General features: G+C 45.7%; 1 protein-coding gene across 1 annotated transcript in view; it reads left to right on the top strand.

The window, feature by feature from the left end:
- The window catches only part of LOC119167683 (nose resistant to fluoxetine protein 6), a 192,048-nt gene that overhangs the window by 152,208 nt on the left and 26,246 nt on the right, over positions 1–13,594 (top strand). The window contains exons 8-9 of the mRNA XM_075865904.1: positions 12,794–12,883; positions 13,361–13,526. Of these exons, the coding sequence (XP_075722019.1) occupies positions 12,794–12,883; positions 13,361–13,526 (256 nt within the window). The remainder of the gene's footprint in view (positions 1–12,793; positions 12,884–13,360; positions 13,527–13,594) is intronic.

Raw genomic sequence — 13,594 nt, 5'->3', positions numbered from 1 at the left:
TCTGGCCTCCTTCACCCTATTGTGATCCCTGCTGAACCATTCTACCACGTAGGGCTTGATCTTCTCGGGTAATTTCCCACTTCTGCATCCAGGAACACATGTGTTGTCGTGGCGACCGACTACGCGACACGTTACCCGATCACCCGCGCTCTCCCAATCAGCTGCGCTGCCGATGTCGCCGACTTTCTACTGCAAGACATCATTTTGCATCACGGTGCTCCTCGACAGCTCGTTACCGACCAAGGCCGATACTTTTCATCTCGCGTCGTCCAGGATAACGTACATTCCTGTTCCATGAACCACAAGTTCACAACGGCATACCATCTACAAACTAATGGACTTACAGAGCACCTGAATCAATCAATCAATCAATAATTTTATTTCATTTTGATAAGGTGGAGTACAGGACTAAAAGCTCAAGAGCTTGACGAGGTCCTGAACCCATTCACAAGTTGACAAAGCATCAGGAATGGCAGACAATCATGCACAACAAATATGAAATAACATATAAGTATAACATCACAAAAAAGTAATGCAAAAAGTTTATGAAAACAGTGCTAAGATAAAAAGAGAATTGTTCAAGTGTATAGTCATGAAGTGGCATGAACATGAAAAGCAATAATAAAAAGGAAAGAATGGTCATAAATTTTCAGAGATGTATCATTGAGAAAAATGTATCAGTTGGGCGAAATGTTGAATCTGACAGTTTTGTTTAGAGGAAGGATCAAAATCTTCGCGGTTTAAGAAGTTTAACAAAGAAGGTAGTCTGTAGGACAATGATTGTTTGTCATAAAAAGTTCTTGGGGTGGGTACAGTCGAAACTTCTTTGTGCCTGGTGAGTCGAACACGTGTGTTTACGCTACGTTTAGCAAGATTTATTGTGGTATTGGTACCATGTTTGACAAACTCTTCATAGCATAACATCAGCCTGTGATTGTACAAAAAGAAACCTGGAATAAAATTATATTTTAGAAAAAGAAGTTTTGTAGCGCACAGATAGTGTTCAGCCGCAATTTGTCTTACGGCCCTTTTCTGTAGTAAGTGCAACTTGCGCAAATTCGTCACACCGGTTGTGCACTACACTAAGCTACAGTACTGTAACAAAGATAATACCAGTGCATTGTATATCATAAGTTTTACCTTAGTGGGAAGAAGAGATGGCATACGTGCAAGGACCCAATGGCCGATGACATCTTATAGTATAGAATATGAACATGTACATTCCACGTAAGGTGTCGTAAAAAATATACACCAAGAATAGGAATACTAACAGAATCAACCATGTCTAACTGCTGAGAGTACAGAAATATGCTCATCTCATTTATTAAGGTTTTTCCTTTAGACGTTTATAAAATCGCACTATTACCAACATGTTGTCGATGTGTTTCTCCAGACCACCGCGACTGGGACGCAACGTTACCCTACATCACCTTCGCTTAGAACTCCTCCAGACATGACACCGAAGGCTATTCCCCGTTCTACCTTGTTTATGGACGTGAATCCCCTCTGCTTCGTGATAAACTCCTTCCAGCTTGTTCAAGCTCCCCTTTCACACGTCTGCGATGCCATAGAACGAGGCGACGTAGCACGACAGATTGCCCGAGTACGACTCATACTTTCTCAAGCCTCTCAGAAAAGATCGGTACGATCGTCACCACTGTAAAGTTTCGTATGCACCCGGTTCTCTAGTACTCTTGTGGACCCCACGTCGTCCCATTGGCCTCTCAGAAAAGGTCTTATTTCACAGTGACGGACCGTAAAAAGACCTACGCAAGGTCAGTAACCTCACCTACGAGATACAGTGAGTCGTCGATGAAGCGCACTCAACTCCACCACCATCTACTGTTGTGCACGTCGTAAGACTGAAGCCTTATGTGTCGCCCAACACTCAGCTCTCGTGACAACCGCCGAGTCAGTGCTTTAACGCCGCGGGGTAGTGCCATAAGGCAGTAGCGAGATTGGGGTATAAAGCAGTAGAGGGTCTCTGCCTGGAAGAAAAGACTACGAAGTGGATAGAGACCGGTCCCAGCTCGCAAGTTGGCCAGCCATTGTCATCGCTTGTATACATCGTAAATATCCGCAAATATACGTTTCATTGTAAGAATATCCACGTTCTGGCATTACATGAGCATCGACATTTTCAGAAAGCACGTCTTACGAGGTCCCAGAACCACGACGAAACCAATCTCTGGCCTCTGACCGCAGTGTGAAAGCGCCGTCTGCTTCTCGCGCCAACCTATCACCGTCTCCTCGGCGCCGCCACCCCTCGCCTCCTACGGAAAACTAGTCGTTGCGGCCATTGTAAGTGAGGTCACTGGACAGTCTTTAATGTCAACAGAAATACCTCCTTTAACTCCCATGTTTAAAAAGTGAGGGAGATCCCACGTACTTGGGAATCGACGTTATGCGAAGCATGCGGAGGGAAGGTGAGCGTGAACAACTATAGACATTTCGCGTAGATTATCGTTTATTTGAAAAAAAAGTTCCCAGACCTGGCGTAGCTCTGTGTCAGGATGCTTGGCTGCTGCTCAGATTGTTTGGGTTCGGTTCCTGCTGGGACACTAAATATTATTATTCGCATTCGTTGGGGGGTCAGCGCTGCCTATGTCAGGTTTTTCTTAACACTGACATTTATTATATGCCTTCGTTGGGCCGATGCTACCAATGAAGGGTTTGCTTAACGCTCAAGTGATAAAATAGCCCATGTGTGTTCTCGTCGTTCCTGAGTAGATACTAAGTGTCAAACCCCTGTGGCACTTACCCACATACCAGCGTCACAGACCCACCCGTGGGTATGTGCCACTGTCTGCGGGAAGTGTTTCAAGACGTACGCGACGGGAATGGAGCATTATTCATGTCTTGACCAGCGCGTCATATTCGTCAAACCATCTTAACCTCCCATGCTAATTTTGGTTCACGCCACGTTTAGAGGGTCAGTACGAGAGCCCCGAAATGTAAGCAGCTAGATAGATAGATAGATAGATAGATAGATAGATAGATAGATAGATAGATAGATAGATAGATAGATAGATAGATAGATAGATAGATAGATAGATAGATAGATAGATAGATAGATAGATAGATAGATAGATAGACAGACAGACAGATAGATAGATAGATAGATAGATAGATAGATAGATAGATAGATAGATAGATAGATAGATAGATAGATAGATAGATAGATAGATAGATAGATAGATAGATAAATAGATAGATAGATAGATAGATAGATAGATAGATAGATAGATAGATAGATATATAGATAGATAGATAGATAGATAGATAGATAGATAGATAGATAGATAGATAGATAGATAGATAGATAGATAGATAGATAGATAGATAGATAGATAGATAGATAGATAGATAGATAGATAGGGCGATCAAAGTCGCCGAAGTTTGCTAAGAAATGCTTCGAGTTTAAAATAAGCTACGTGTTCTTATCAATGGAGTACGAACAATGGCGTTGGTGTACACTGGTGCAACCGTGTCAGTGATGACTCTTGTTTTGACCCGCCTCCTTGAACTAAATGTTATGTTTCGTTGAAACCATGCTGATACATTTCGTGGAGTGAGCAGAGATGTATTACAACCTGTTAGTGTCTGCACTGTAACTGTTAGTTCGGCATGCCTGAAATTCGTTGCAGAATACGCTGTTCTCTCTCATACTATGCATGACGTCATTCTGGGACTCTATTTCCTGAAGCTATCTGGTGCCACTGTTGATTCCTTCACAAGACAAATTGCAGTAGATTCCGGTGTCCCAGTTGCGTTTATAGAAAACCCGCCCTCTTAGGAGAGTGCCCTTTGCGTGTCCCTGGACACAACTGCGCCACCATTGTCTGTAAAATGTGTTCCTGTTGCCTGTTTCATTGCAAGCTAGAAAACATTTGACGCGATCGTGAAACCCGTTCATCTCAAATGCATAAAGAAGACTTTTCTAATACACTACTGCATTCTATCGGTTGCGCAAGCGCATACTTGTTTATGGATGATCAACTGCTCTGATGAATCTACAGTGCTGCCGGAGGGTCTGAAATTCGCAAAGATTCGCGAACTTCAAGTATTCTCACAGCCATCCCTGCAGAAAGCAGCGATTCTGCGGATAAGACCCAATGCGATAATCTGAACGCCAGGGACACCACCAACAATTCTATAATCTACAAGTCACTTAGCCACAACGAGCGTAATGAACTGGCGAGTATTCTGCGCAAAGATGCCGATCTTGTCGATTTCGCTCAGCTACATCTGCCGCCACCGTCATTCCCTGCTTTTCGTATAAAGCACCGCATTGACACGACATCTCACCGACCTGCCCGACAAAAACCATATCATGTATAGCCTTCGCAACGCGCAGTGATCAAGGAACGGGTTTGCGAGATGCTCAAGAAAAATGTAATTCAAGAATCATGTAGTCCGTGGGCTGCTCCAGTAATTCGAGTGAAGAAGAAGGATGGCACATAGCGATGTTGTGTTGACTACCGCCGTCTCAACGCCACCAAAAAAAGACATATACCCACTCCCGTGGATCGATGATGCTATCGACTATCTTTCATCGGCCTCTTACTTTTTGTCTGTCGATTTGAGGTCAGGCTACTGGCAGATTCCATTGCATGAGGAAGACAAGGAAAAAACGGCACTTGTTACAACAGATGGACTTTTTGAATTTGATGTTATGCCATTCGGGCTCTGCAACGCGCCTGCAACTTTTGAGCGCTTCATGGACAACATTCTGCGTGGATTGAAGTGGAAAGTGTGTATCCGTCACTTGGACCAGATAGTAATTTTTGGGCGTGCTTTTTGTTATCAAAACACACGCCTTGGTCTCGTGTTATACTGCCTAAGCAAAGCACGCTTGGTGCTCAACGCAAAGAACAGTCATTTTGGAGAGCGCCAAACACTCGTCCTTGGACACTTAGTGGACAAAGAAGGCAGACGACCATATTCCGCCAAGACGGCCGCCGTAGAGGCGTTTGAGCTACCTCCCTCGGTGAAAGAACTGCGCAGCTTGGGGCTTTGTTAATATTTTCGTTTATTAATTTATGGCTTTCCCATTATCGCGTACTCGCTCACATGCCTGCTTCAGAAAGTGGCGCAGTTTCACTGGACCCCGGAATGCAAGTCCGCTTTTTCTGAGGTGAAGTTTCTTTTGATCTCTCATCCGATTCTTCGACACTTCTACATTGATGATTGATATGTGGGGTTCAATGTTCCAAAACCAGCAAATTATTATGAGAGACGCCGTAGTGGAGGGCTCGGGAAATTTTGACCACCTGGGGTTCTTTAACCTGCGCCCAAATCTGAGCACATGGGCCTACAACATTACCACCTCAATCGGAAATGCAGCCGCCGCAGCCGGGATTTGATCCCGCGACCTGCGGGTCAGCAGACGAGTACCTTAGCCACTAGACCTCTGCGACGAGGCACACTTCAATCCTCTGGCTCCCACTGAACTTCACACAAACGCCAGTGGTATTGGTGTTGGTGCTGTTCTGGTTCAACTCTTGGTTAAGAAAAACACGTCGTAGCGTATGCAAGTTGCTCGCTCAGAAAGTCCGAACGTAACTACGCTGTCACAGAGCAAAAATGCCGTGCAGTAGTCTTCGCAGTGCAGTGCTTCCGGTCCTACCTGTACACACGCCTCTTTATCAGCCTCACAGAAAAAAACATCATTCTCTCTGCCTGCTGGTGAATCTGCATTACCCATCTGATCGGCTTCCGCGCTGGGCACTTCTTCTACAAGAATATGACAGCACGTTTTTTTATAAAAGCGGCCAACGCCATGCCGACGGAGATTGTCTTTCGTGAGTGCCGCTTCCAACGACGGAATGTGACGTGGTCAACTTCGACACCTACATCGGATCACTGGACCAACCATTTCCCGATACCAAAACCTTTAAGGATGAGCAACAAAAGAACGGCCCTCTAGCGAGTTCTTGCTACCAAACAATAATCATCGCATGCGCGCATCTGCATTTGAATCGGGCTAGTTTACAAAGAAAAAACTACACCAGCACCCGCTCACGATATCTTCTGTTGGTTCCGAAGAGTCTTCGCATTTACGTCTTGCAGGCTATGCATGAGGACCCAACATACAGTCATCTAGGCACAGTGAAAACTCTGCTGCCTTAAAAAAGAGTTCTACTTGCCACAAGTGCTCCTCCGGAGTGATTACATCCAGCGCAGCCCCTTAGAACACCATTCGAGCTAGTATGGATTGACTTTCTTTCCCTGCTTTTCTGATGCATATTGTTGAATAGTCGTCTGCACCCATCATTTAACACGGTACTGCGAGACAGCTGCCATGCCATCAGCAACTGCAGCCAATGTGCCTTTCTTCAGGCTACGTTTTGTAATCCTATGACATGGCCCTGCCAAAATTGTAATCAGTGACCGTGGGTGACAATTCACAGCAGACGTGGTGGAAAAGGTGCTTCGCGTCTGCGCTTCAAGGTTTCCACACTGAACACCATATCGTCCCCAAACAAGCGGTCCAACTGAACGAACGAACAAAACTCCCACGAACATGGTGTCTATGCATCAGATCACAAGAACTGGGGCAGTATTGTACCTTTTATCACTTATGTATTTAACACTGCACAGCATGAGACTACCAGCTACAATCCTTTCTTTCTTTTATATGCTCGACCACCTTATCATACTCTCAGTACCATTTGTTTTAACCACCATAGTTCCTGCATATCCCAGATCGTCTGCCGTGTGGAAGAAGCCAGACGCCTTGCTTATTTGCGCACTCTTGCTTCGCAAGACCACTCGAAGGCACATTTTCACCACCAACGCCGACACATGACGTACAATCACGGTGACCTAGTGTTGCTGTGGGCACCAACTAGAAAACGTAGTTTGTGCGAGCAACTGCTAACGCACTATGCGGGACCTTTTCTTGTTATAGACCGTATCAGTGATATAGTTTACCGCATAGCGCGTCTCCATTCAAACGGCCGATGGTCTGCAAAAACTGAACTTGCACATTCTGCGCGTTTGAAGCGTTTTTTCCCTCGAGAGACTGACCCGCCCCGTGGGCTTCGTCTGCACGGAGGGAAACGTTACCACATACGTAATTTAGGCTTGTGCATTTGTGTAGCGGGATACAGGTTGGTGGCAGAAGGAGAGGGCGTTTTGCTTTTGGAAAGAGGTCTCCGGTGCGCGTTCGACGTATACCTTCGAGTCGACCGTTAAGCCGCCTCTGAAAAACCCCTCTCGTAGACTAAACAATATTGTCTTCGGTGGCAAATGTACCTATCACTTGGCTTCATTTGCCAACAAACGGAATAAAAATCATCACCATGCCGTGATTGGACTGAACTCATATGTCTTCATTGGTTGTGTAGTCACCCAGGTCCATAAATCCTTCGATGTTACCGGTACTGTTTACGCACAAGTGCTCAGAGAGCTTCAGTTTATCCACGGAAATATGTAGTACACCATGCTTTCTAAAAGTTAATCATTGTTTGTGTCTTCAGCTTCAGTTCTTCAACAACTTTTTAACTGAACCCAAAGACAGATTGGTAGACAGATATGCAGCTCTTCAGGGTAGTTTTGGTAGGAAAGGCAACTATTTTGTTATCTCGTATATGATCATACATACAATTGAGAGCTTTTCGTTTTCATCCATATACACTCTAAAATCAACATCTTGGTGTAGCGGATGCCTTTCTCCTTCACCTGCGTGGCAGCCGAACAGTGCATGACATATTCTTGGTGTTTCTGGGGAAGTTTGAAAGCACTCTCATTAATCACTTATTCTGGGAGAGTAGCAATAAATGTCTGCATATTGTGGATGTCGGTGTGTAATGATGAAATCCGGGAGACAAGGCACTTCTTTCGGTGTTCCAAACACTTTATTTGCTTAAAATACTTTGCAACTTTTTGGCAGGTGCACGCTGAACCCTCAACTACCGGTTCGTGAGGACCTTGCGTAGATACTTGCATGCAATGCACGGCCCTCCCGCACACAAAAAAGAACGCTTTAATCAAGACAGGGATAAAAAATAACTGTGAAGAATGAACTTACACATCACTAAAATAAAGAAATCAACATTTACTGGTGCTCTATAATACCCTGCCGAAGTATTAAAACATAAAACACTTCATTATAAACATCTCCTTTAGCGCTCTTAGCCATATAGCTAATTTCCAATATTTCAAGTAATAATTGTGGCAATGTCATTAAAATATATATTGAGAAAAAGATATGTTGAGCATGGTGCTTACCTTTTTTTGTCACTTTACCATGACAATTGTTGTTGAAGTAAGTTCCCTGTCTCAACGTCAGCTTCTCTTTGATTCCTGCTTTCAGAAAGCCTGTATTGTACTCTTGGGCATTCAAGGCTCTAGCACAGTCATTGAAAGCGTGTGCGTTCTTCACAAGGTTCTCCGCTTCTGCCTGGGACATTAAGCGATGAGGGATCCCTCAGCCCGTCTTTCCCTGAGAGAGACTTTGCAATTGGTGTCTGTCTGCTGGTGGAAAACAAACATCACGTCACGGCTTTTTCAGACGTTACAGCACCATCGCACAAAACCAACGTGCAGCAAAACACCCCATCAAGATCTGGGAAATAGTGTACGCTCCAGTACTTAGACAGAGTCTTCAGATGAAATTGGAATGCGATACGGTGATTTATTTCCGCTGGTCCTGCTGCCAATGGTGTCTGTGTTTCAGTACTGGAAACACCGAAAATCCCCGATGACGGCTCAGGTGGCACGGGGTCATGTCTGCCTTTTTTTTTCTGCCCGTAGCATCGCAATCAAGTCTTTTCCTCCGGCTTCTTGGTTTAGGGGTGGTTTTGCATACGTACACAGGCAAGTTCGGAACAATTATGGAGACGACGTCTTTCGATGACAATGACCTTCTTACCGCCCGCTAAGTGCACGTAGTCTCTGATGATGTTGCTCGAAGTGTAGCTCGTAGACCACACATGTCGCATTCAATACCTAATTACCACGGTGCAAGTTCTGCGCCCACCGCTTCCTTGGTTCCTCGTCACGCGGATCATGGAAGAAGGATTTCTTCGGCGTGCCACGGCTCTACACTGTACTGCAGCTGGGGCGAAATAATAATTGTGGCAGCTAGGCATTTTCGCCTACTCGGAACAGATTTCTGTACAGCTGATGGCATGCAGATGCTCGTATTACTGAATTAAGCGGGTAGAAAGCATCAAGACCACGTGACAGCCCACAGGCGACACTGCGAAGAAATTCGCACGTGGGCTTCGCGCGTTGGGATTTTCAGAATGGATGGATGAATGGATGGATGGATGGATGGATGGATGGATGGATGGATGGATGGAGGGAGGGAGGGAGGGAGGGAGGGACGGACGGACGGACGGACGGACGGACGGACGGATGGAGGGAGGGATGAATGGATGGATGGACGGATGGACGGACGGACGGACGGATGGATGGATGGATGGATGGATGGACGGATGGACGGACGAATGGACGGATGGATGGACGGACGGACGAACAAACGGGTGGGCGGGCGGCCGGGCGGACGAATGGGTAAGTATGTGAGTGGGTGGGTGGGTGGGTGTATGAATGGATAGACGGACGGACGGATGGGTGGATGGGTGGATGGATAAGTGGCTGGGTGGGTGTGAGTGGGTGGGTTTGGCTGCGCCCTTTAGATTGGGCGGTGACTCACGCCACCTAGCTATACAGTTAAGTACTATCCTTACGTGTTTACGGATTGAATTTCACTCGCGCCTTGATTGTGGCCACCAATCAGCTAGCCTCCTCCTGGGTGTTTCTACCTGTTTGGGGTCCATGAGGAACCTCTTTCAGCGCCCCTGCTGGGCACGCTGGCAGTTAACATCAGGCGCCTCAGCGGAGTAAATGGTACGGATAGGCCAGTGGGTGCAGTAGAGAACCTTCTAGAACACTGTAATCTAACCTGCGGGCTGCAGATTCAACGTAGTGCCAAAAACCTCGGCGGTGGCTCGCAATGGCTAAAATCGCATACTACCCGTGCAGCACGACGAAGCATGATGACCTCAACGAGAACGCGTTCATTGAGAGCCTGGTTTGGATTACGATCGCCGAGAACCCTGGAAGTAGATGGTGCAGCTTCAGCGAGTTGGGGATACCCAACGTGTCTCGCTTTTGTGTACAGCCGGTTGAATCAGCCGCCGCTGCTGCCGGTCGTTCGCTGGTGTCGTTTCAGGTGGCGCCTTTCCCAAAACAAAGTTTGAAAAGTTGCGAGGTCTTTCTTTTGACTTATTTGTGTGAATAACTAGAATTTGATACGAAGTTTTTTTCCCCTGGAAAGCAAGTAGACTCATGATAATGGTCAAGGTAGCAAGGTAGCAGTGGCGGGATGGGGCAGAACGAATGTGAATAACATCGACGCGCGTGGTTATGGTTTTCTGGCTGCTCTAGAGCTTTCGTTTTCACTTCACTTCTCAAGTTTGAACGCGCCCTTCGTTGGAGTATGACAGACGTCTGTAGGTGTCGGCGTGCCAGCTGGTGTCGACACTCCGCTCTCACTCCCTCTTTCATAGCAACAGCTGCTTGCGCGCGCGCTTATCTTCGCCCCTGGCAACCGGAGCAGGTGGCGGGGGCGGAGTAGTGGAGAGTGAGTGGAGAGGAGGAGCGCCTTGTGGTGTGTGAGGGCGCTCGCATTGCGGAAGCTCAGCTGCACCGCCCTATAACAATGACATCAGTAGTTTACAGGCTGGTGATGCAGATAGTAAAGACTACAGACATGGGCGGAGAACGAGGAGGTGCTGGAAGAACCCAAATCAGGGGGTACAGGGAGACATGGGGTGGACATCGTTCGAAATCAGAAGTTCAAGCAAGATTGAATATTAAACAACGATTAAACAACGTGGCATAGGCAGATTTGCTTTGGGAGCACACGGGAATACTTGAAATCAGGGGGTACAAGGTGACATGGAATGGACATCGTTTGAGTGCAGGGAAGCTAGTAGCAAGATAGAATTTGAGGAGCGATTGAGAAAAATGGGAGGGGAGCGTTGGGCTAGAAAAGTTTTCAGTTACTTGTACGTGAACAATGTCGATGCTTAATGGAAGAACCGAATTCAAAAATTGCCTAGCAAGTATTTAGACAACAACAGAATACCAAGCCGAAAAGAAACATTGGTTAAGAAGAAGGTGAAGGAAACAGAGAGGGACACATGGAAGATTGGAAAGCTTACGAAAGCTTCACCGGAGACCTACCGAACTATTAAGCAGGAAATTTCAAGGGAAAGGATCTACGATAATTCTCGGGGTAGTTCTCTGCTCTTTGAGGCTACAACGGCAGTATTGCGGACCAAGACGTACCGAGCAAAATAAGAAGGCACAGACATGGTATGTGGGGCGTGTGGAGAGGAGAAGGAAATGGCTGGACATTCGATGATGTTTTGTAAAGGGCTGCACTCTATTGTCGAAAATAATGGCGCCAATTTTTTCAAAGCATTGGGATTTAGGGACAGTGAAGGCAAAATCGACTTTAAACGGGTAGAAATAACCTGGAGGATGCTAACTTGTTGGTGGCTACAATCGAGACGCGAGTGAAATTCAATCCTTAAACACACAGTCATAACACTTAATCTTATGGCTAGGTGGTGTGAGCCATCGCCAGGTCTAAAGGGCATAGCCGGATACATCTATCCAACCATCCATCGGTCGCATTCCAGTGTTTGAGCAGGCAGTGTAGGAAAGGGGAGGTGCAGTGGTTCGCCGCTCCTTCTCTCGCTGTTCACCCTCTCTCTCACCTATGTCCTACACTCCCTGCCGCTCACTCGAACGAATATATAAATGAAGTGTAGCGCTCGCCTCATTCCAGACCATTCACTGGCCGATGAACGGGTAAATAAATGGTTACGGTACAATTCCTCCTCTCGTCATTATTTACGCCATTAAATTACTTCGCTGTGTACTTTTGGCGCAGGAAATGCATTTGAATTTTCTAACGAATTCCTTAAGGGAGGGAGAGGCAATTATTTGTTTAATTTGCCGAGCTTTATGCAGCTTCAGCTGTAGTAAAAATAATAATAATGTATTAATATTATTAATAATAATAATAATAATAATAATAATATTATAACATTAATAATAAGTCCCCACATATCCATGGCATGAATGATGATGATTGGGGTGAAGCATCGGAGAGTTTTATCGGTAAACCGTGAATCGTCTGTCTCTTTCTGTCCATCTGCTCGTCTGTCTGTCTGTCTGTCTGTCTGTCTGTCTGTCTGTCTGTCTGTCTGTCTGTCTGTCTGTCTGTCTGTCTGTCTGTCTGTCTGTCTGTTAATCTGTATTTCTGTCCGTGTGTATATATGTCTGTCCGTCCGTCCGTGATCACTCCAAGTCCCGCCATCTCGTATTTTTTCATATGTTCATCATATACAAGTATTCCCATCCAGCAGACATTCCAATAACTAAATGAGAGGTCACTACCTACTACTACTACACACATCAAGGACGCACAGCCCACGGCTTGAGGAGCTTCACCCCTAATACAGGATCGGAAAAGGCTAGCTGTTCATGATGTAGCCTGCATGTATTAAGTCTGTGTTCGCTATGTAGACGATTGGAAATGATGCGTGCCTCGTCCATGCAGCATCCTCTTTTGGCGAAGCCCAGAGCCACGTAATAAATTGCTCCATTCAGCATCGGGTACTCTACTTGCAGGACGTACTCTACAAACCAACCTCAGGCTGCATAAAGTCAAATTACGCAAAGGACAGCTGCTGTGTCACTAATTAGTACGCGTTAGCTCTACACTTCTGGAGAGACAACTTCTGTCTGAATGCTCTCGTCTTTGCAGCGGCTTCTTTCTGCTGTTTGCAATAAACAAGCAGATGAAATCAGCTGGCCTGGGTCAAGTGCTGCTGTACATCGTCGTGCGGTGGTGGAGGTGAGATGGCGAGGTGTTTCTCCAGTCCCATTTTAGATACCTCTGAATAGAAGTAATAGTTTGTCACAAATATTTGACACAAAATGCATTTTTTTCTTATTGGTGCTTTCATCGGAAAGACTAGCGGTTGAGAAATAGTTTGAATGAGTAAAAAGAAAAACTCTCTACATACTGGCAACAAAAAGGTGCAGTTGTTTGGAGCATAATTTCTTCAACAATTTGTACAAGAGTTTTATATGCCGTATAGCTGCATATTTCTCTATCCTTCTACCTATATTTCTCTATCTACCTTTCTTTTTTTGTCTGCTTGACACTAGCTGAGTACATATTTAACAGGTACGGACGTTTTGTCAAAGCCGGTTGTGCTAATTTACATGAGAAACGAGAGATGCATCCTGAACGTGTTTTATTTCGTTTCGTTGAACAACACGTAAGTGTTACATTCTAACTCGAATGACCGTGTTACTTGTTTTCCAGACTAATTCCTATGGCTTGCGTAGGAATGTTCGCGCTCACATTGATACGGCACTTCGGTGAGGGGCCTTTGTGGAACGAGTACATCAATGCTGAGATTGAAAAATGTGACAAGAACTGGTGGCTTCTACTGCTCAATGTCCAGAACTTTCTCAAACACGATGAGCTGGTGAGAACCATGTCATTTTTGTAAACGTTCAACAGCTAGTGAAAAAAGAGACCCGTGTTAGCATCAGT

This window comes from Rhipicephalus microplus, chromosome 6 (assembly GCF_043290135.1).
Source record: "Rhipicephalus microplus isolate Deutch F79 chromosome 6, USDA_Rmic, whole genome shotgun sequence".
Lineage (NCBI taxonomy): Eukaryota > Metazoa > Arthropoda > Arachnida > Ixodida > Ixodidae > Rhipicephalus > Rhipicephalus microplus.
The sequence above is the reverse complement of the archived record's forward strand: the minus strand, read 5'-3'. Positions and strand labels throughout refer to the sequence as shown.